This window comes from Delphinus delphis, chromosome 11 (assembly GCF_949987515.2).
Source record: "Delphinus delphis chromosome 11, mDelDel1.2, whole genome shotgun sequence".
In the NCBI taxonomy this organism is placed as follows: domain Eukaryota; kingdom Metazoa; phylum Chordata; class Mammalia; order Artiodactyla; family Delphinidae; genus Delphinus; species Delphinus delphis.
This window is the reverse complement of record NC_082693.1, coordinates 94,840,783-94,864,102: the sequence shown is the minus strand read 5'-3', so window position 1 is coordinate 94,864,102 and position 23,320 is coordinate 94,840,783. Positions and strand designations below refer to the sequence as shown.

Sequence of the window (23,320 nt, the reverse complement as noted above, 5' to 3'; positions counted from 1 at the left end):
GGGCTTAGTTGCTCTGCGGCATGTGGGATCTTCCCGGACCAGGGCTCGAACCCCTGTCCCCTGCATTGGCAGGCGGATTCCTAACCAGTGTGCCACCAGGGAAGTCCCTGATAAAGGTATACTTCAGAAATGTCATTTCTATCCATGTCCCTCCTCCTCGTTCCCCTTCCTCATAACTGATTTCTTATTTATCCTTCCAGTGCCCTTTGCCTCTGTGAAACCGGGGGCCCTGGCAGTGGGGGACAGCAAAGGTGCGGAGGACCTGGCGCGCAGGCTGTCCTAAGTTGACCTGTGGCTCGCAGGCTGGGGCTGAGGCTGGGCCAGTGCATTAACCATTCCTTGGCCCCAAAACACTTTTGTGTTCGAGACTGGCTTACCCCAAAGGTGGAGTGGGCAGGCGCCCACAGAGCACGATTTCAGAGGCAACAGGAGGTCCCCAATGTGTCTCAAATACACCCACCTGCCGCATGACATTTCATTCTCGGAGATTTGTTCCTGTCAGACCCCTTCCAACGTATGAACGTACGAAGGCTCTAAGACTCTGACTGATTGCTCACTGCATACCTGGCACCAGCCTAGACCTTGTAAGGAATTCAAAGCTAAATAACAGACCTGGCCAGGCAAGTCCCTCGCCTTAGGGAATTTTCATGCCACTGAAAGTCAGCCCACGTGGCACCCCGCACTCTGCAGCTAGGGTGTCCAGCTGGCAGCATCACCTATGGCTCATACAGGGGCCACATCAGCAGGACGCTGGGTCAAGCGGCTGGGGAGGGCAGAGATAGGGAGAGGGGCGGCCACAAACAAGCCTGGAGACATCCGGAGGGGCCCGCATGGCAGGCATGTTGGGATTGCCTGTACTCCTTGGGTTTCCTGCCTCAGAGGTCTAATGTCTGCTGTAGATGGCTCCCCTGGTGGGGGCTATATGCGGATGCAGTTTCCGGCAGAGGCCTCTGGGGCTTTCTCTAGAGAGATGCAGAGCTGCCCCCATCTCCACCTCTGCCTGTCACCCCACCTGTCAGAAGCAGCTTCCTCAGAGGCAGAGAGGAGGAGCTGCGGCGCCACGGGAGTGGTGGTGCTCATGGCAGCCCCTAATCACAGGACCAAAGACCAGAAATGGGCCCACATTCAATAACTGCGGGCTGCTCAAGCCAACCTGGCACCTTGATGAATGAAACCATTGACCGTAAATATCTAGGATACACCGGGGCGTGGAGATGCACGTGTGAAATACACTTCAGAGAAAAGAAAAGGTGCAGAACAGTAAGTACACATGGCTTACAATGATCCAACCATCTTCTTAAGGCTCAAATCCAGGTTCACCTCCTCCAGGAAGCCCTCCCCAGCTCCCCAGCTTGGATGAGTTGCCTTCCATGGCACCTGGCATCTCCCACCACGGTGCCTGTCACATCATCCTACACTCTTCCATGCAGAGCCATCTCCCCTGGCAGACTGGATTCAAGGAAGGCCACGTTTTGTCTGTAATCTTGTATCCCCAGGATCTGATATGGGGCAAGTGCTCAGTTAGTGCTTACCAGCCTGAGCTAAAAGAGAACTAGAAGAGAATTTAGGGGAATTTATGAGAATTTAAGAATTTAGTCCATTAGGTTCACTGAAGTACTGCTTATCTTTTTCTTTGATTTTCCAAGTTTAAGGGAGGTCCTGACGCAGGTTTACAATCTCTTCAGCCTGAGGATGGGTCTGCATTTTCTTCTGGGAGCTGGGCCTTGCCATGCCCCTCTGGTTTTTCACGGTGCAGCCAGGGTTGCTAAGAACCCTGGAACATCAGCGCTGAAGGGAACCTTGCCGATCACCCAGTTCCCAGTGTTCTGGATCTATTTTGTCTCCTTTCTGAGGGTCCTTGGAACCTTCACTGAACCTCTGTGGGCCAAGATGTGGACACCAAATGTACAGTTGCTATGGAGACAGACTTGCGGCATCCATCATGCCTGGCGCACAGAAGGTGCTCAATCAAGTCGGCTGCTCCTGTTACTCATCTGGTCATTTATCAAGTATTTGAGCCCCTACCGCGTAGCCGGCCCAAATGATTCCCTGTCCCGAGAGAATTCACAGGCCTTGGACCTCTGTTCCTGGGGTCACTGCATACAGTAGTATGAAGTTGTCTGGCGAGAGCTTACTCTTAAACGTGTGCAGCCCCTCCCATCAGGACCCCCTCCATCACTGTCACCGCACACAGTCCAAGAGATTTGAAAAGGTGCCTCCAGGGACTTCCCTGGTGGTCCAGCGGTTAAGACTCTAGGCTTCCACAGCAGGGGGCGCGGGTTCGATCCCTGGTTGGGGAACTAAGATCCCGCATGCCACGCAGCCAAAAAAAAAAAAAAAAAAAGTGTCTCTAGCAGATACAAGTGTCCCTGATTGAAAATCCCTGATCTAATATGCCCTCTTTTAAGGAGGAGGAAGCTGGGCCCATGTGACTTGGATCTCCCTCAGGCCCAGAGGAGTCCAGGTTGCAGTTGGGATCACATTCCAAAGCACGTCATAGCCCCCTACCTTTCTGGAAAAGCCATACCCAGAAAGGGCACAGAGACAGCCCTCTGGAACCCAGGACAGTGCACACAGTAAAAGCAGGGAAGTGTGGGTACAGGTGGAAAGCCCCACACGGAAGGCCATGAGCCCCCTGACCACCGGGGCCACCTGTGCAGAGCACAACTTGTCCCTGCCAGTGAGGCACTGCGTGAGCCGGGGTCACCTGGGCTGCCCTGTTTACACAAGGACACAGACCTTCTGCCCCTCACCCCTCGGAATGTCTGCCTTGGGGCATGCCCTGCGCCAGCCAGCTCTGCCCCATGAGTAAAGAGAGGCCCAGGTCCCCGGGCACAAGTGCCGGGAAGCAAGGAACAGGAGCAACACCTCAGGGACAGAGGTCAAAGTGCACACGTTTATTTTCTAGAACAAAGGCTAAAAGAAGGAAGTTTCTTTCATTTTATTTTAAGAAGGACAAAAATTGTTATTAAAACATCTACATTATTATCAAGAAACTAGACCTTATGAATATTTAATATTAAAGTGTGGTATTCTTAAATTTTTTAATACACAGACATTTTTAAAGGACCATTAAATTTATCACTGCCCAGCTGAGAAACGCAGCATCCCTCTTTGCCCCATCCCAAAGGGACACTCACATCAAGGGTGCCTGTCCCCCCTCACCATATCTGCCGTGATGTCTTGTTCCTGCCTGCCGCCGGGGGGCACAGGCCCGATCCAACTCTCTGAGCCTCTCTGAGTCACAAGTGAAATAATCACACTCATCATTCGAAGTGTGCTGTGCCACACCTCTACTTCCTACTCCCCGCCTGCCCCTCGCTTTCTTCCAAGCCTGCGGGGGAGCCAGCTCTGGCCAAGCCAGGGAGCACCACATCCCAAGGCCCCTGCAGGGATAACAGGATGGAGAAGAAAAATCTGGATTCTAATCCTATTCTTTTGGGTGGGAGACAAAAACCAATCCTTTTCCTTCCCCGAGCACTCGTGCTCTCTCCCCACTAGGCTGGGGTGGTCTGGACGCCATCAGGCGGAGCTGGGCCCAGGCAGGGGCCGCTTCTGCCCCCGCTGCCCATATCACCTCTGACCCCTCGCTCCAGTCCCTCAGTCCTTGCAAATGGCATGATGACCCTGAAAGTCCCTCCTCATTATGCCAGGATGGCTGCATTTTCCGGCCAAATTCTTTATCTTTAGCCCTCATTAGAAGTGATTCCTTGGATACCACACACATATGTAATATTATATAGAGCGATATATTTAATACCTGTGTATATATGCATCACGGGGGCGACATATATACACACTAAAAACAAGGCTGGTGACGACAGACTGCAACAGCACGGATCAGGGAAAACAAGTGTCATCAACATTCACGGCCACAGGCCCCACCTTGGGTCTCTCCTCCCCTCCAGCCACACCACCAGCACCCAAACTCCGCAGTGCTGGCCTGCTGGGGGAAGGGGCAGGGAGAGGAAAGGATGCATGCCACAATTATCAGGAAAAGGTTGGGCAGTGGCAGCGAGAAGAACAGGGTTCTCTGCGGCCCAGGGTGCCCGCCATCATCTCAACGCACACTCGAAATGCTTGTTTAAGGAGAAATAAAGGGTATTCCATTCTCTCTGTCTCACCCTCCCACCAACTCCAGCCTCGATCCCCAGCTCCTTCCGGGGGGCCCCACCCCTTGTGCCAATGGTGTGGGGCGTTCTGGAATGTCTAGGGAACCAGGGGAGGCTGGGTCTGCCCACAAGGGGTGGGATGGAGAGGAGGGGGTGCACGCAGACACGTCAGACGAGAGGGATGGGAGAGGGCTGGGGGGGGCAGGGGTTGGGGGTCAACTGGGGTCCCAGGCAGCTGGCAGGGTCGGGACCAGGGAGGGGCTGGGATGGATGGTCCTAATTGTATGTCTGGGTCTAGGGGAGAAAGGGAAAGGACTCTTCTGAGTCCCCAAGAAAGAGGGGCTGTGTCCGATCCTGGAGTAGCCCATGCTGCCCACGGTCAAGTCTCCCTTCTCTCCATGTCCCCTGACCGCCCACCCTCCCAATCCCCCCAGTACCTCGTGCAGAACCTGAGCCCACGGGTGCCCTGCCAGGTACCACCTCGCCGGGAGCAGCCATGGGGAAGTGACCTTTGCTGCTATACTCCTTAGGACCATCCTCAGAGGGGACTGTCCCTCTACAGGGTGCTGACACAACCAACCCCTGGGCGGTGCTGCCGGGATCCCAGCTGATTCAGAGACTGTCACATCCCTGCCAAGAGCCTGGAGGCTCCAGCTGATAACTGGCCCTGAGTCTTGTGACCGCAGTTTGCATTCCAGCTCTACCGTGCTGTGGGCTGGAGATGCTGGGTAGAGAACTCCTTCCTCCTAGGCCTGTTTTTCTATCTGCAAAATGGGGGTCTGGGCTGGGTCATCTCTGAAGCCTCTGACGACCTACAATCTACATTCAGCGGCCCACAAAGGAGAGGGGCTGGGCTGGTGGTCTCACCAGAGAGCCACGCTCCTTGGTCAGGCTCCAGAGATCATGTAGCCCAGCCCCTCCCACTCTTCCAACCAGAGGGGAAACTGAGGCCCCAGAGGGTAAGTGACTTGTACAGTATCCCCAGTCCAACCTGGGGCTGCATTTTAAAGCTGGGTGGGGCCTCCTGCCCTCTGTTCTATCCTGATCTGCCCCCAGGGGAGGTGGGGAGGGGTGAGGGTGGGGCAGGGGGAAGGACCCTTCTGCTGCAGATTCAAGTGGGGACCCCACGCTCCCCAGCCCTGAGCGCTGGGCCCCCTTTAGGAGTAGACGGAAGTTAAAGCTGTAGGCTGAAGCTGGAGGGGTCAACCAGGCCCCTCCCTCCGCAACCAGGAGAGCCGGGGTGGGGGAGGGGAGGACCTGCCCAGGGCTTCAGCAGGATGAGGACCCTGGGACCGAGTGGGGCTGCAGCTCGTGCACCTGGGTATGCACTGGGGCAGTGGGGGCAGAGAGGATGGCTGGGGGCCCCAGTCCCAGCCCTGGCCTGCCCCGGCCCCCCTATCAGGCGCTCCGTGCCCACCCCTGCCCCCGATCCTAGGACTTCACCCACGGCCAGGAGCTGGTCTACTCCCCAGTGACGGAGGCAGCAGCAGGGGCTTCTGGGGCGGCACCAGTGGCATTCCCGTCCTCCTGCAGCAGGAAGTTGTATTTGCCGAAGTCGTCATCCCGTGGGCACAGAAGCATGTCCTTGCGGGCCTTGGCCAGCTTCTGCTTCAGGACCTCGCGCCGGTCCAGCCACTCGTTGAGCTCCTCCTGCCCGTGAGCGCAGCGGCACTTGTCCCCGTCCGGGCAGGACTTGCCCTTCTGGAGCCTGTGGGCGGCAGGAGGCTCACTGCCCGAGCCCTGTGCCCTTTCCTCCACGGGCTGCCGGACCTGGGGCCGGCCACTCCGCCTCCCCCGACAAGCCTCTCCCCATGCAGCATCAGGCCCGGGGAAAGTGGGCGTGGCCTGGCCTTCCGGAGGATCTGATGCCTGGCTGCAGGGGACGGGTCCCCACCTCCAACGCCACTCCGCCCCACTCCTGGGTCCTCACACCCAGGAGCAGCTGTCTTTCTGGACATCCCCATCCCGCCTTATGCCACCTCCAGGCCAAGTGGAGCCAGAGCTGGCCGTGGCCTCCGCCTTTTCAGGCCACCCCACAGCCCGCCCGGCCCTGCCCTCCCGGGGGCACCTTTCGCAGAGCCGGAACTCGCCCATGGGGAAGCGGTAGGCCCAGCCACTAGCGTCGCTGTCAGACGTGAAGACCTTCTCCTTGTGCTTCTCAGACTGGATGTGCTGCTGCCACTGCTTCTTGCTGTTGCTGTTCTTGCCGCAGAGCCAGCAGTGGTAACCCATCTGGGGACACAGCCACCGTGGGCGCCTGCTCCTCCCACCTGTGCCGGGACCACTTCCCCCAGGGAGGCTGAGCCCCTCCGCACAGCCGCTCCAGGTCAGGCTCGGACCAGGGCCCGCAGGGGATGGGGTGTTACCATGATGTCGGCGTAGTCCGTGGGCATCTGGATCTGCTTCTCCCCCTCCCGAGAGCTGATGGGCGTCCCTTCCCCCGGCTTCCCTGGGTTGTGCTTCTTCAGCCACATGTCATAGGTCTGTTGCATGTCCAGGACTGGTGGGCAGTAGGGGATGCAGGGCCTGGTGAGAGGGGATTCTCCCTCTACTCTGTCCCACGACCCCTGTGGGACCCCTGCTGCTGGGCTGCCCGGTCAACTGGAGACCCAGAGAGGGCTCAGCCCGGTGCAGCCGGAGTGGGGCCCGGGTGGCCAAGCGAGGCTCAGCAGGTGCGCTTGGGTCTGCCGACGAGGGGGGTGTCCGGGTCAGCCCCACCCTGCCCACTCACTCTTGTTCTCCTTCATGAACGTCCACATGTCCCTCTCCTCCGGGCTGTGCGCGAAGGAGCAGTTCCCCACGTACTGGCACTTGCGGCCGTTCTGCGCATGGATGCAGAGCTGCAGGGCAGGCATGGGGAGACCCTGCTGAGTCCCGCCAGACTGTGTCACTGCCCCGCCAGCGGGCAAGCCCTCCTGGGGCCCCACGGCCCCATATCCGAGGTCCCGCTGCCACCCTGCATCCCACCCTGGCGCTCACATCGTATTGCTGTGGGAAGTTGCGAATGGACGGCAGTGGCCTCACGGACACCCACTTCCTCTTGGCCTTGGACATCACCAGGAGGACCCGCCGCTCCTTGGTCCAGCTGCAGGATAGAGCGGGCTGTGTGACCTCCACAGAGAGCCCGACTTCCTCGCCTGTGGTGCTTAGGTGGTCCCCACCCTGCCCGTGCCCCCGCCCGGCACCTGGCTCACCAGTGCCGGGCCTTGGCGCTGCAGTACTTGAGGTCCTTGTCAGGCTCCACCACCTGCCCGTTCCTCCAGCACTGGCCACACACAAACTTCATCTGCAGGTCAAAGGTGCTAGGCCCATGGGTCCGCGGGGCACCCTGCGGAGAAGAAGCGCTGATGAAGCCGCAGGCACCAGGCTGAGGCCCCGGGGTCTGATATACAGGTGGCCTCCGGGAGCATCAGGGCCACCTGGAGCCTGTGGGCTGGTCCGCTACCACTTGGTGGTGGGAAGTGACCCCCTAACTCCAGGCCCATGGCCTCTCAGGGTGGGAGCCAGGCCTTGGACTCCTGATGGAGCGCTCTCTGCCGTAACTGGCTATCTCCCACGGGCCTGCTTGCTGGAGCTGCTGGCGTGTCCCCGGGCACAGCATTCGACCTCACATCTCCCTGCTTTTGCACATGCTGTTCCCTCTGCCTGGAATGCCCTTCTCCATTCTTCATCAGGCTTGTTCTGAAAACTTTCAAAACCCAGCTCAGGCACTACCTCCTTCAGGAAGCTTTCCCTGAAGCTCTCCTAGGTGGCAGCTGCCCATCCTATGGGCCCCCATAGTACCTGAATTACCTCACGTTGACTGACTCATCTAGTTATGAGGCCAGGCCTGGTGGAGAGCAGAGCCTAGAAGGTGGGATGCACCCGCAGAGGGTGGGGATGGAGGAGGCTGCCTCAGATGGGCTTGTCCCACCACCTCAGGTGGTGGGACAGACATCTGGGCAGCCCTGGACTCTCGAAGACCCCACCATGTTCACTCCCCGTCCTCTGCCTCAGCCCTTCCTCTGCAGGCAGGAGGGCCTGCTCTTCTGCACCCCTGCCTGGGAAAGGGTGGGGGGGTGAGAGGCAGAAAAAGTGCCCACCCAGCCTTGTCTCCTGCCACCTGCAACCCCCTCGCCCAGCTGTGCTGGCCACCCTGCTGTCCCTCCTGCTAGCTAGAGCCTTCCCATCCTCCCTGGAGCCTCAGATGTGGAGTTACCCCTCCGCTCTTCCTCCTCTGACACAGGAGTACCTGTGTCCTCGGCACTGCCTAGCCCAGGGCCTCCCCTGAGCAGCAGGGGGCTCTCACTTTGTTGGGTGCCGATTGACCCCTGGCTGGGAGACTTGTGGCCTAGCTCAGCCCCAGGATAATACACATCCAGACAACAAAGTAAAATCCTGCCTCTGTAACTGGGACATGGTCTGGCTAAAGCAGACAGGAGGCTTATCTGTGTCACTATAGACTTCTAGACGTTCCACTGATTCTCACAGAAGCATAAGAAGGCCCATTTCACGGGTGAGGTAAGTGGGGTCCGGAGGGGTGCTGTGGTTTAGCCACTGCTCTAGGGAATAGCCATGCCGGTCCACTGAGCTTCCTTTTCACAGCTGCACAGACTTGACAGCCCTGGGGGCGGTAGGGGTCATTCCCATTTGACTGAGCAGAAGCAGAGGCTCAGAGAGGTTACTAACCCCACCACGGGTAAGTGGCCCGAGGATAGGGACCTGGTGCGAGGCAGGGGCTCATGCTTTTCTGTAGGACGGCACAGCTGCACCATGGGCACCAGGCACGAGCAGCTTCTACCCTGGCATCCTGTCCTTGGCCTCACACGGCCACTGGCCCCGCCCTCTGACGGCAAGCAAGCAAGATGCCTCATGCCTGGGCCACAGCCAGGTCCGGCACAGAAGCCCCGTTCCTGAGCCAGGCCTGAGAGTGGCATCTTGGGTGGGCAGGACGCAGGGGGGTCAGGGGGATAGGAGGTGGTGAAGACTCAGTGTTCTCTCTTTAGCAGATGACGCTGCAGGTCCAGCCTGAGCCCCGCACTGCTTCCCAGCCAGGCTCCTGGCCAGGAGCAAAAATAAACCATGTGGCGCTTGGGGAAGAGGACTGAACAGGAGAGGGGCAGAGGACAGGAGCAACTAGGAAGAGGGGAGAGGAAGAAAAAGGACCAGGAACGAGGTGGGTAGGGAGACAGGGGGAAGGCCAAGGGGGCCGGGCAGCCCTGTCTGCCAGACTGGCCCAGGCCTACCCCACCGGCCAGCCTGCGCTGCTCCCTGGCTCACTGCCACACCCAGGCAGGCCTCAAGAGGGACCAGAGGCCCAGGCTTCTCCCAAGGTGACCAGTGCGTGGGCCTGGCATGGTGAGGGCGTCATCCCTCGTGTGTGGATGGCGAGAGGCCTCACCTCACATTCACTGTCTCCTGGGCCCTGAGACCACCCTTCCATTCCCACTGTCACCTAAAGTTACAGTGATCCCCACCTCCTGGGGAGGGTGTGAGGATCAGGGACGACGGGGGCCCCGTGCAGAGCAGGGACTCGGCAAGCTGTAGCCAGCTCCTGTGAGCCTCACACCCGCCCCAGGAGGTGGCAGGCAGGGTTATGATCCCCATTTCATATGAGGAACCCTAGGGGTGATGGGGATGGTGCAGGTGGGGAGGGAGCTGAGCGAGCTCTAGACAAGCTGTCAGAGAACCCGGGACCTACTCCGCTCCGTGCGCCCCAGGCAAGTCTCTAGCGTGTTCTGAGCCTCAGTCTTCCCGCCTGCAAATGCTACTGCGCCCCAGCTCACGTCCTCAGGACCAGGGTGAGGATCCAGAGGGGTGGGAGGTGATACAAGCAGTGATGGAAAAGGTTGAGGAATACCAGGACATTTACATGGTCTCCAAGGACCTCCCTGGAAGATATTCATTAATTACAAAGGAGGAAAGGGTAACTTCATAGTAGAGAAAGCTTTACTGTGGAGGCACCTTTAATCAAGTTACCAAGGTATCGCTGGTGAAGGGACAGATGGAGATGACGTGCCTGCCCCATCAGACAATCCCAAAGGGATGGGCCTTTTACAAAACAACTGCCTCTTCAAAAATGCCAATGTCACGAAAGACAAAGAAAGACTGAGTAACTGCTCTAGATTAAAGGCGATTAAAGACACTACAAATGAATGCAGTGTGTTGCTGGGATTTGGGGAGGATTCACAAAATCTGAATAATAGCACACCACGATTTGGATACGTCCACCAATGTGAATTTTGTGATGTTGATAACTGTACTGTGGTTATTATGTAAGAAAGTGTCCTTATATTTACTTACTTATTTATTTATTTTTTGGCCATTTGGGATCTTTGTTCCCCGACCGGGGATCGAACCTGCGCACCCTGCATTGGAAGCGTGGTGTCTTAACCACTGGACGGTCAGGGAAGTCCTTATTTTTACACTAAAGTTTTTAGGGGTAATGGGGCATCATGTCTACAACTTACTCCCTAGTGGTTCAGAAAAGTATATTTCTGTAAATAAATGTGTATGTGTGTACGTACACACGCATACACACAGGACAAAGTGAGTGTGGAAAGCAGTAAAATGTTAACATCTGGGGAATCCAGAAAAAGGTATACACAAATTCTTCATACTCTCCTTACAATTTCCTGGTAAATAAATTATGTCCAGGTAAAGGGATGGGGGATGGCCCTCGTGGGGGCTGACCTCACCCCCAAGGCCAGCCCGGGGTCTTACCAAGCTGCTGCTGGCCTTCCCTGCGTGTGCTTCCACCTGCTGCCAGTATTTCTTGGATTCCTGGACGATGTCTTCGTGGGTCATGCCTGGTGAGGGGGGAGCAGACACAGCGTCCCTGGAGCTCAGTGAGGAGAAAGGCAGGGGGTCTGCAAGGTGCTGGTGCCACCCCAGGCCCAGGGAGGAGCCCCACTCCCCAGTTAGGCCGCGGAAAGATGAGGGGAACAGGGAAACCACTCATCCTGTCTGGACCTGTTGGTTCATCTGCAGTTGGGAACAGAGGCCTGCTCCAGGCTCACACAGAGAATAAAATGCAGGAGCAAGATGTGGGCTCGGCAGCATGGCAGGGGCCTCTCCGCACCCACACCAGTGGCCCTGTCCCTCGGGCCAGCTGCTCAGCCCCCTCCCTTGGCCTCCGCCTCCCTCAGTGGGGCCTCAAGCCTGACCCCTGCTTGGCAGCCTCTAGCGTGCTGGTTCTTAAGGCTCTGTGCCTGGCCCGGCCCGGCTCCCCAGATCACCGAGGGGCCAGGGCCCTTCACTGCCAGTCGGCAAAGGGCAAATACCCAAACCTTGTGGTCCAGACCCTCCCAATCTGACTGTGGACACTGCGCCCACCTCTTTCATGAGGCCTACCCTCCTCCGAACCCCTTACGGCCTTCTAGTCCCTCTTCCAGAGCTGATTTAGTTTTCGACCTGGTCCTATGGTTACTGCTCCCCCGTGGCCACTCGCCATCAGGGCCTTACTCTGGGCCAGGCATGTGCTTGACATCCATCTTCTTGCTGATGGATGTACCTCTAGCCCAGGGCTCTCCCATGACCTTGCAGACCCCCACACGTGGCTGCCTGCTCAACCTCTCCACTTGAAGTCCAACAGGCAGCTCAGACTCCCCACATCCCACACGAGCCCTGATGTGATCCCCCCAACCTGTTCCTCCTGCAGCCTCCCCTCCTCAGAACATGGCAACCCCACTGGGGTCGACCAGATGCCGTCCTTCGTCTCATACTTCATATCTGGTCCATCAGCTCCCGTTGGCTCCACCATCAAAACACACCCAGAATCTCATCACTTCTACCACTTCCACCCGCTGCCACCCTGACTTGAGCCACACCCTCCCAGGTCTCCCTCCATCTGCCCTTGGCCCCTGAGTTCTCCACGCAGCAGCCAGAGCAACTTCTTCAAGACACCGATCAGGTCATACAACTCCACCTACTCAACCCCTACCCCCAAACCCTGCACACTGTATTTATTTATTTTTTTTGCGGTACGTGGGTCTCTCACTGTTGTGGCCTCTCCCGTTGCGGAGCACAGGCTCCGGACGCGCAGGCTCAGCGGCCAAGGCTCACGGGCCCAGCCGCTCCGCGGCACGTGGGATCCTCCCGGACCGGGGCACGAACCCGTGTCCCCCGCATCGGCAGGTGGACTCTCAACCACTGCGCCACCAGGGAAGCCCTGCACACCGTATTTAGAAGAACCCCAACTATTTCTATGTACCATCTAGAGGTTTTCTCATGCTCGGGTCCCTGCCAACCTCTTAGGCCTCATCTCTGACACGCCCCCCCGCCCTCCAGGCATAAGCTGCTCTGCCCTCACATCCCCACATACAGAAGGATATCCTTCCTTCTGTACCAAGCTTGCTGCTGCCTCAGGGCCTCCAGCCTTGCTGTTCCCTCTGCCTGGAATGCTCTCCCTGCCCTTCCTTGCTCAAATGTCACCTCCTCTGAGAGGCCTTCCTAGACTATCTTATTCCAAATGCCCCCTCCCCCGAGTCCTCTCCATCCTATTGCTTGCTTTACTTTCTTCACAGAACTGATGCACATCTGAAATTCTATCACCCTATTTCATCAGCTCGAAGAAGACGATTGTTAGACGCGCCATTATTTTATGTTCCACACACACACAACAATGCCGCTAGGCAGACGATGACAGGCGTGGGGCACAGTGTGCACCCCGGAGCAGATGGACGTAGGGCCTAGTACCTCCCCGTCAGACTGTCTGCCTTGCCCTCGCGTACACACACCAGGGCCCCGACTGGTTTTTGCTCAAGCCCCTGACAGCGCAGGTGCTCAGGGAGTCCCATTAGGTGAGCAAGAAAGCGAGCGGCTTTCCACCTCCTCATTCCTGAGGCCGAGCTGACATCACCCCCTCACAGAGGACCAGTGGAGGCTCAGTGAGGGGCCGCTGATGACCAGATCCCCCAGGTGGCCCGCGGGGTTCTGCCTCCCTGCCCTTCTCCCCGTGTGTCCCCCTGGCAGTGCCACACAGGGAGAAACCCAAGGTCTTCTGGGCCCGCAAGCTCCCTGATGCAGAGCCTGCGCGTCCTGTGACGTCCAGGAAGCACCGGCTCCTCTGCAGCCCCACAGCCCAGCACTGCCCTCCTCTGAACTGTGCAGCCCCTCGCCCTCACCTGAGTACTGCTGCAGCAGCCAGACTTTGAGCTCTATGAAGCTGTGGGCGAAGTGGCAGCTGTCCTCCCGCAGGCAGCCGTAGCGCACCTCGTGGCGGCACACGTCGAACTGGAAGTGCTCCTGGAACTGGCGGACCTTGGAGTACTTGAGGGAGGTGGAGCGGACGATGTGCACCAGGCACCTGGCGGGCGGGATGGGGGGCGCACAATGCAGTCCGCATCCTGCCTATTCCTGGTCGGGGCCCCCTCCCCAGGGTCAGTGCCGTTCACCCACGGGAGGGGCTCCTCCGTGGGTGTCTCCCGCCTATTAACTGCTGGCACAGGAGGGAAGAGGTGGGGGTCCTACACTCAGGCAGTTCTGGTTTGGGCCTCAGCTGTGTGCCCCTCTCCTGGCCTCGACCTGCGGACAGCTCAGAGCCGCAGCTGCCAGCAGGAGGAGGGCACCAGACCCCACCTGCTGCGAGGCTGGGAGAAGGGGGCATCTCTCTCAGGTTCCCCAGCTCGATGCTCCAGAGCTGGTCCTGCACCCGGAGGAGCAATAATTGAGTTATCTCCTCTGGGCTGGGAATTTTAATTACCTTCATAGCAACCCTAGGAGACTGGGATCATCATTCACTTTACGGATGAGGAAACCAAGGGTCACAGTGGCCAGAGGACATAAAACAGACCATTGTCCAAGCTGGGATTTGGACCCAAATCTGTCTGACCTCAGGGCCTGGGCTCCGTCAGCCATGCTGGGGCACAGCCAAGAGGAGTCAGAGGGAGCGCAGGTGGGTGCCACTCCCTGTCCAACACCCCTGCCGGGACAGTGGAGGGTGCTGGACGGGAGTCAGGGATGTGGCTCCCACCTGCCGGCGGAGTAAGCTGCTTCCAAGCCTCAGCTTTCTCATCTGTTCATCAGAGACACTCCTCCCCATGGGACTGCCAAGATCATTAAAATACCCAAGAGAATGCTTGGAATATAGAAGATGCTCAGTAAATGTGGTTCTGTCCTTTCCAGGTGGATGCTGGACCTGAGTCCCAAATCCTACCCCTTGCCTTGACATCCTAGGCCCACCTTCTGCTCCCCAGGCATCCAAGCTGCCCCGGGGGGACTCTCCACCCGCCCCACCCCAGGCCTGGCCACGGGTCCGGCTGTGGGTCCCACTCACTTGTTGTTATAGAAGCTATGCTTGGCGGCCAGGTTGGAGCAGACAGACGGAGAGTCCTTGGTGCCTTTGCTGATGATCCGGGGTTTACTGTCAAAGCAGATCTGCCCGGGGAGGGGGTGGGCTGGGATCCAGCACGGCCACCCAGGAGGGACAGGGTCCCTGCAAGCCCTGCCCTGAGTCAGGGGAGTGAGGAAGGGAATCCCAGGGTCTGTGGTCCCCACCTCTCTGATCCCACCACTCCAAACGCCTGGGGCAGGGGTTACTCCATATCTCTGAGTCTCAGTTTCCTCAACTGTAACCTGGGGAAAACCACACCTGCTCTGTCCCACAGCTTCACTGTGAAGCTGGAAAAAGATCTAATAGAACTTCAGGTCCTTTGTAAAGTATAGGCAGCCACCAGGCTGTGGGCTGTGATCCCCTAAAGGGAGAGGGCAGCCCACCTGCTCTAAGAGTTGGAGGGAAGGGCCGGCTGTGTGATGGATGGGGGCTGGCCGAGCAGCACCGAACCCTGCCAGCAACCTGGACCCAGCACCCTCACTTCATGGGGATGGACCTGACACCGTCCCTGCCCTCATCACACTATGCCTGGGTGGGGAGGCAGGGGGCCAGCAGTGTCTTCCGTGACAGCTTTGGGGAGGAAATGAACAGCTTGGTGGAGCTGCTGGGATCAGAGCTGAGCCTCAGAGGGTCCAAGACGTAGACACACGGGGAGGGCACCCCACGGAGAGGGCACAGCGTGGACACAGGCAGGGAAGTGGGCAGAAAGGTGCAGTGGGCATTGAAGCCAGCACAGCTGGACGAGGGGGCATGGGGCGGGTCGGGATGAGCTCCTAGAGCACCTGAGTCTGGCCTACGACGGCAGGAAGCAAAGAGCAGATGTGGTTACTTCTCTTTCTGGCCTCAGTTTCCAGCTCCGAACAATGAGGAGACTGGATAGGATCTGGGCTCTAGCGCGATGGGAGCATATGGGTCTAACTTTCTGAAACTCCCAGGACCTGTGGATTCTAAGGTCAGGCCTCCAAAACCCGCGGGTCCCAGGGCCGAGAGTCCACGGTGGAGCCCGCGGGAGCCCCTCCCCAGCCCCGTCTGTGAATCGACCGTGGAGGGGCCGGTACCTCACAGAGGAACGTGAAGATGCCCTGGTGCTCCTTGAGGAGCTTGGCGATGGTGAGGCTGCCGCGCTTGACGCCCCCCAGCGGGTCAAAGAGCAGGTCGCGGTTGAGGGTGCCCTTCCGCTCCTCCGTCCACACGTCGATCTCCTCCTGATGGTAGGCGAAGGTGCAGTTATCCCCGTACTTACAGTCCTGCTTGTTAATCATGTCTGCAAAGAGGCAACAGGACACACGTTCCGCCAGGCGGGATGGCAGCCCACAGCACCCCCGGTGGGGCCTGCGGAGCAGGAAGGCTTGGCAGGGGTGGAGCGGCGGAGCTCAGGGAAAGCGCTTCCCAGGCCAGGCCCTTCTTTGTTCTACACTTGGGTGTGGGGGCCAGATCTGCACCTTCCCGTGCAAAGCGTGGCGGTCGCCGCGGCTCCACCACCCCACAAGGCTGCCTGGTACGGGTCAGGCAAGACAACAGGTGGGAAAAGGGCTTTGTAGACATATACAAGCCGTTTTATCATTATTATTATTATTCTGCACCAGGAAAATATACCACTGGTTCAGGAAGGCATGGGCCTTGGGGTCCAGCAGACTTGGGCTGGGATCCCGTTATTCCTGAGCCTTAGCTGTCTGTCCATAAACAGAGAACACGGTTGTTGTGTGGATTAAGTGAAACGATAAATAAAACTTCTGGGGGCCAGGGAGCAGGGAAGGCAGCAGGTTTATAATCCAGAGACCCGCCATTTCCTGGGGGTGGGAACTGTTTTTCTTTCTTTTTCTCCCTCCCTCACCCTCTTTCTAAGTCTGCCCCATTCCAGCCCCCTGCCAAGCTTGCAGGCACACGAGGACAAGCAGGCCGGATGGCCAGGTGATCTCACAGACTGCTCTGCACTGCGACCAGCTCCGCACCCAGTGGGGAGGCCTGCAGGGAAGGGCTTCCCAAGATCCAGGTGCTGCTTGAAGGAGGAGCAGAGGATGACCAAGTTCAAAGGGCACAGCATGTGCAAAGGAGTCAGGGTTCAGCGTATCTGGGGAAGGCTTAGGGCAGACGGGGACTTGTAGGCCTCGTAGAATTGGGACTCCATCCACGCTGGCCAGCGCATGGCTGGCGGGGGCCTGCGAGCTCAGAAATGACAAGTCTTTAAGATCCACCTGGGCAGACCAAGAGCTGATCCAGAAAGCCTGGGTGGGCTACTGCCACGGGCTGGGTCAGGGGACAAAGGCGGAGCCTGGAGCGGACTCCCAAAGTCTCCTTCCTCACCCAGAGCTGTCATGAGGATGTGTGACGGTGGGTACAGAAGGGCGACACTATAGAACACTTAACGATACCAAGACGGTTTATGTCCTGCTGTGCAGACTGCACTGAGATGCTTGGTTGGGGAGTAGAAGAAAGCAAATGAGGTGCCTGCCAAATGTCCACTAAATGCCAACCAAACGACATGAGCCAGAAGGGAGGAAAATGACAACAACCTGTTACATTTTAAAAGCTAGTATTTATCAAGCCCTCACTGTGGGCCAGTCCTCAGTGATTTACATGGATTCTCTCTCCATATCCTTCCAACAGCCCTTTGGGACCCTGCAGTGTAACAGAAACTAGCTCTCCGTGAACCACCTGAGCCTTGCACCCGGGAGCGCATTCTGCTGGTGAGGCCCCAGCTTGAGCGTAACATCCAAACACTCCCACCTGTCTGTGGAGCTGGTCAGGGCAGGAGCTGCTCGATCTGAGATGGGACTCCCTCCTTCATGGACCACACCTGTCTGTCTACCTGTCTGCCTGTGATGAGAAGCAGAGCTGCGGCCGGGCGTGAGAAGCTGGGCCTGGGCCGTGCCACCTGCCCCTGCTGCAGCCCACCCACCTTTGCACAGGTAGTAGGAGCCCACGAAGCTGGTCTTGGTTGGCCGGGGCCGGATCCGCTTCCAGGTCTGGTCCTCGGAGCTCCGGAGGCGGCCGAGCAGGATGTCCCGCTTGCACTTGTGCTCAAGGCCCTCACGGTAGGTGTAGTCGCCCGCCCTGGGGCCTGTGGGGGCAGGGAGGACAGGGACTGGTTCTGGAAGCAGAACTGAAGGGTGACAGCCAACGGGCCCGAGCAATGGGGACTGGCCGCCCTGCTGCCTAAAAGCCCGCCTCCTTCCCCTGGGCCTCCCGCCAGCTCCTGCCGTCTCTTCCCTGCCATATGCTCCCTGGGGACAGGGGGCTTGGGCAGAGGGGAGCCCCTTTTCAGCACCCACCCCCTTTCCACCACCACCCCGACTCTACAGTGAGCCTGACCACTTCAGTGTTTCTTTGGAACAAATGATGAAGACAGTGCCTGGCAGAGAGCAGGCTCTGTCCCTGTCTTTTCCTGCCCCGGAAAAGCGCTGCCAGACTCAGCCTCCCTCCCCTGCTCCTTTGCCTCTTCCCTGGTGCTCTCAAATCTTCTGACCAAAGGCCTCCTCTCCCCAAAAATGGGGTGGGGGGGTCTCCCCAAAGAGACCAAGAGGACCAAGGTCCCTTGTGGGGACCCACGTGACGTGGCTGGGCCAGCACCAGGTGTGCAGCGGCTCTGCTTCCCCAGCACTGGGGGCAGCGAGCAGTGGGCGTGCGGATCGGGGAGGCTGGTGTGGTCTGTGCAAGGAAGAAACTTCCTCACGGGCATAGCCACCCAGCGAGACGGCGCTCTGCTGCCCATCCGCACGGGGCCGCGGGCTTTGGCAGGACGGCTCTGTCAGGGGTGACATGCGTGTGACGTGCGTGACATGCGTGTCCTGTCAACGTCAGCACCTCTGAGAGGGAGAACTCTAGACTGGTAAGATCTGTAACCCTGAGATACCAAGAGAATATTCTAAAATGTCAGAACTATGGGATTCTGGCAAATGAAATACTGCGAGTGTTAGAGTCTAGAATTCTGAAATTCTGGGACTTCCCTGGTGGCGCAGTGGTTAAGAATCCGTCTGCCAATGTGGGGGACACAGGGTCGAGCCCTGGTCCGGGAGGATCCCACATGTTGCGAAGCAACTAAGCCCATGCACCACAACTACTGAGCCTGCGCGCTAGAGCCCGTGAGCCACAATTACTGAGCCCACAAGCCTACAGCCCGTGCTCCGCAACAAGAGAAGCCACCGCAATGAGAAGCCTGCGCACCACAATGAAGAGTAGCCCCTGCTCTCTGCAACTAGATAAAGCCCGCGCGCAGCAACAAAGACCCAACGCAGCCAAAAAAAGAATAAATTAGAAAAAAAAAAAAAGATGATTCTAGAATTCTGAAATTCTAGGTGTGCTGAAAAGTGTCTACCAACACTGGGCATCTACTTTGAATTGCTCCTACAGTCTCCCTCGGATTTGAGGGCTGGAAGCCTAGGAAGTACATTTCCCAGACTCCTCTGCCCTCTGCGTTCTAGGCAAGGTTTGAATTCACCCAGCAAGAGGTGGACGGAGAGGATGTGCACAGAGGTGCAGGCCGCCTTTCCTCGGCAGATGTGTTTTTGCAGCAGCCAGCTGGACCCTGCCTTCCTCAGCCTCTGGGCTGTGGGGCGGCCGTGATGCTGGCCAGCAATCCCGGCAGCCCCCTGGGCTCTGTGTGAGAGCGGCAGACCTTGGCTTCTGGGCTTCAGCTTGTGGAGAAGTAGCCCAAAGGCCCGGTGGAATCTCTGGGCTTCGACTCCTCTAGGCTTTCTGGCAGTTTTCAAAGTCCCCGCCTCCCACATGACATCCCTGTCTGCTCGGAGTAGCTGGTGGGGCTTCTGTCTTCCCATGCTTATCTCTGACTGGTACACTGGGATTCTGTCATTCTGGGATTCTACACTCCTGAGACTCCCAGCATCTCTGGGCAGAGGGGTGGAGTATGAAGGTGTGACCTTACCTGTTTTGGGGTAGCAGAGCTGGCACGCCTGCTTGAACTCGTGGGTGGCAGCCAAGGGGTTCTTGATGAGCAAGGCGGTGTTGGGCATGGAAGGCTCTGGCTGTGACAAGGGGAGGTTGGCCATTTGGGGCGCTGGACGATGGTCGGTGCCACCAGAACCAGTCTGGGCACCAGAGGCTGGGGGGCACTGTGACATCCCCCAATCCCACCCAGGAGCAGAACTGCAGCCCAGGACCCTCCCTCTTCCTCCACCCTCCCAGCTGGGGAGCCCCTTGTAACATGATCCAAGAATCCAGCAGGATTAGATCAGCCTAGTGGCGATGCACAGGTGACAGTGACCTTGGCCCAGAACCTTTCCTTGAGTTAAAACCCAACATGAAAGTGGAGAAGCAGGAGTGGCCCTGATTGGGGCCTAAGCACAGGCCCTCCCCCACTCCCATCCTTTCTCCGAAGCCCCCAAGGCATCAACAGATGGGGAAGACGGCAAAAGTCAGAGAGGTTAGGTGGCTTCCCCAGGGCCACACAGCTAGTGTCTAGGCCAAGGCCAGAGTACACGCCGCCTAAGCCCTGGTCAAGCGCTCTCCTCAACTCAAACCTGGCTGAGTCCTGAGACCGCGGATGTTACTGACCCTGGAGAGGTTACTTAACTCCTCTGAGCCTTGATGTCCGATTTGGCCAGACAAGGGCGGGTGGTACCCTCTGCTCACCCTCCCAGCACATGGCTGGGCCAGGAAGGATTTGGAAGGGCTGGGAAGAGACCATCTCTGGCCAGTCTGCTCTTGGCCTCCTTGGGGGATGCAGCACCTTATCCCACGCTGAGGGCTCACCCCTGACTCTGGAGACCACAACCACTTCCCCTCCGTCCCCCGGAGAGCACGAGGTACCTGCGCACCGATTCTCACCGAGTCACTCACCGAGGGGGCTGGTCTCTGAGTACCGCTCAGGGGACGATGGTCCTGTGAGTCGGCTTCCTCTGGGCAAGAAGACACAGGGGTCACCTGCCCTGCTCTGAAGGGCAGAAGGACCCTCCGAGGACTTTCTCTTCCGTATTTCTAACTAGGAGAAGCCATCCAGGCCACACATCCTCTCCCATTTGGGCCACCGCCCGGGGACAGAGAAATGTCTCAGCCTGGGCGTGTCCACCCTGTGCTTACACCTTCTGCACCCGCATAGCCCCCGGGAGAAAGCCCGAGCTCCTCAGCTTGGCTCGCGGGTCCGGTGAGACTAGCCTCAGGCCTTCAAGGCCCCCAACCCACTCCCCCTCCCGCCAGCTCCTCTGCTCAGCCGCCAGGCCCTCTATTGCTAGGCCTGTGTCGCACTGCTTCCTCTGCCAGCACATGACCCTGCTCAGCTATCACCTCCTCCAGGAAGTCTCTGTGAAGCCCATCTGTGCCCCCTGCAGCCCCACGCGCCCCACTCAGCAGTGAGCGCCCTGAGCTAGGTCCGACTGTCGGAAGGCCGGCCCTGCAGAGGCCCAGGCGGGTCTGTTTCCTCGCGGGGTCCCTAGGTCAGAGAGGTGCTGGAGGGGCCCATGACCTGGCACCCCCTCCCCCAGCCTCAGGACCATCCGCGCACCCATCTGGTGAACCCAGGGCCCTGGAAGGCTGGGGGAAGAGCACCACACTGCAAGCCTGGAATCCTGGACTACCCCAGCCCTGCTCTTTGACCTTGAACAAGACACGCAGCCCCTCAGGCCTCAGCCCCGCGCTGTGCTGAGCACTGCAGGAGACACAAAGCCGGAAGACGTGGCCCCAGACCACGAGGCAGAACAAGAGTTATAGTCCCAACTGCACAGGGGGTGGGGGTGAGCGTGCCCCTCCAGGCCTCACCCATGAAGGAGCTGGGCTTGTCCAGGGAGCCACGGGTCGACCCGAAGCTGTCGAGGGTGTCCAGTCGGGTCTCCGAGTACGGCAGCAGGTCCAGGGAGTCCAGCGCCGAGCCTGGCGGGTCGAGGGCATCCAGCACCGAGGCAGCCAGCTTCTTGGAGGGGTCCATGACGAGGCCGAAGGAGGCAGGGGGCAGTGGGCTGGAGACGGGGATGGAGCCGCCCACCACAGGTGGCAGCAGCGGGGTCCCGCCGGGGAACACGGGTATCAGCTGGGGCAACTCGCTGGGCACGCCGCTGCCAGGCAGGCCGCCCTGCACCAGAGACTGCAAGGTGGGAACAGAGGGAGGAGAGGGAGGGGCTGGAGGAGAACGCGAGCGCCCAGGCTTGGGCAGGCCCGGGTGAGGCTCCCCACCTCGCCCCCCCCCCGCCCCCGCCCGGTGGCCCCAGTCCCCACCTGTCCCACAGGTGGAGCCACAGGGATCTTTACAGTCCCTTCTGGACCCACGTTCTGCACTTTTGTGTTTCTATCCAGAGCGAGTTCCTCCCCTACCCCCGAGGCCTCAGTTTCTGCAACTGCGACGTGAGATGGGGCCTTCCCTCCCCCTGACACGGGACGTGAGGATGGATGTGATGGGGTCCCGGCAGGGAGAAGGGTTCCGGGAAGAGGAGGGGGCAGCACGGCTCACCAGCGAGTCCAGGAGGGTGTCCAGCTCCGGACCGAAGACGTCCCCATCGGAGAAGTCATCCAGACTCTCGGTGCCGGGGAGGGCCCCGCTGCTGCTGTCCAGGGGGGCCAGCAGGTCCAGAACGTGAGGGAAGAGGGGCATGGGGGGTGGGGAGGGGAGGGGGGCCGGGGAGCCTCGCAGGTCCATGTAGCAGTCTGTGGATGGGGGTGGGCTCAGTAGCTGCAGGGGGTCCTGCTTGGTGGGAGTTGGGGGTGGTGTCCTAGGGCCTGAGGTCCGCCTCCAACACCTTCCCCCCTTTCCCTGGCTTCCGCCAGGAGCCCTGCCTGCCCTGCTGGCCTGACCCCATCGGGGGAGGCTAGGCTGTAGCGAAGGGAGGCCCCATGGGGTGGGAAAGGGGCCTTTTCGTTCTGCAGTGTTCCTCTGATGGGCCTGGTCAGTGCCTGAATAGCCCACCTCTGGGGTATGCAATGCCCTCTCTCAAGGACACTTTTAAAATGTGACCCCTCCTGGAAGCCAGTGAGGAAGAGAAAGGGAGAGGAGGACTTGGGGAAAGGTGGACTCCCGGCAGGGGGTAGGGCCACTGCTACCCCACTGAGGCAGCCCCTCACCCTCCCAGGCTGGAGGGACGCTCTCCCTGCCCTGCAGGGGAGTCTGTTTTCCTGAACCCACTATTTTCTTTCATGCTTCAGGTAGTCCCCGGGGCAGGGAGCCCCCAGGAGCCCTGTCTACAGGGCCGGGGATGGCAGGTGCTTGACCCATCTGACCTCCTGGGGTCTTAGCAGGGAGGGGCTGAGCTCTCCCCAGGGCCCATCTCCACCCCGTCCCCTCAGGTCAGGGACACTACCTGTTTCGATGTCATCTATGGACCCCAATCCATTGGAAGATCCCTGTGGAGAAGAGGACAGGGCAGGTCAGACAGACACAGGCTGGGAAGGCCACGGCGCCCGGCCCTCAAGGCCCCTCCCCAAGTGACTACTGCTGATGCTAATTAACCAGGGGGCTGGATGGGCACAGGCCAGAGGCAGGGGGAGTGGGGTCAGACAAGCCTCACATCTGCCCCTTGCCGGAATGCCCTCAGGGGAAGGGATATAACCTCTGAACTCCGTTTCCTCACCCGTCAAGGGAGGTGTTGTACAGAGCCCTCCACGCGTGTTCTAGGCAGGGAGAGTTCGCAGCTCAAAGCTGCAAGTGCCGCTCCTGGATCACCAGGGTCCCCTCCCCCAGTTACAGCCCCAGGCTGAGCCAGCCCAGGTGGGATCCCACTGCCACCCGTGGACCTTCTGTTGGAGGGAAAGCTGGGCCCAAGCTCGCCCTATGGCCTTGCCAAGCTCCTCATCCCCTCTGGGCCCGTTTCCTTATCCATAAAGTGAGGATGATACAGTCATCCACCTCCTTCTACTGTAAAAAGGATGAGATCGGGACTTCCCTGGTGGCGCAGTGGTTAAGAATCCGCCTGCCAATGCAGGGGACATGGGTTCGAGCCCTGGTCCAGGAAGACCC

General features: G+C 59.1%; 1 protein-coding gene across 1 annotated transcript in view; it reads right to left on the bottom strand.

Moving 5' to 3' along the window:
* Window positions 1-1,460: 1,460 nt before the first annotated feature.
* Window positions 1,461-23,320, bottom strand: part of ZC3H7B (zinc finger CCCH-type containing 7B) — a 55,629-nt gene continuing 33,769 nt past the window's right edge. Inside the window, exons 8-23 of the mRNA XM_060025731.1 lie at window positions 22,665-22,707; window positions 21,821-22,014; window positions 21,136-21,457; window positions 20,221-20,279; window positions 19,307-19,406; window positions 17,324-17,485; window positions 15,483-15,688; window positions 14,368-14,468; window positions 13,217-13,398; window positions 10,815-10,900; window positions 7,307-7,440; window positions 7,092-7,197; window positions 6,844-6,952; window positions 6,479-6,612; window positions 6,181-6,344; window positions 1,461-5,820 (exon numbers count right to left, since the gene is read on the bottom strand). Of these exons, the coding sequence (XP_059881714.1) occupies window positions 5,574-5,820; window positions 6,181-6,344; window positions 6,479-6,612; window positions 6,844-6,952; window positions 7,092-7,197; window positions 7,307-7,440; window positions 10,815-10,900; window positions 13,217-13,398; window positions 14,368-14,468; window positions 15,483-15,688; window positions 17,324-17,485; window positions 19,307-19,406; window positions 20,221-20,279; window positions 21,136-21,457; window positions 21,821-22,014; window positions 22,665-22,707 (2,349 nt within the window). The 3' untranslated portion in view covers window positions 1,461-5,573. The remainder of the gene's footprint in view (window positions 5,821-6,180; window positions 6,345-6,478; window positions 6,613-6,843; window positions 6,953-7,091; window positions 7,198-7,306; window positions 7,441-10,814; window positions 10,901-13,216; window positions 13,399-14,367; window positions 14,469-15,482; window positions 15,689-17,323; window positions 17,486-19,306; window positions 19,407-20,220; window positions 20,280-21,135; window positions 21,458-21,820; window positions 22,015-22,664; window positions 22,708-23,320) is intronic.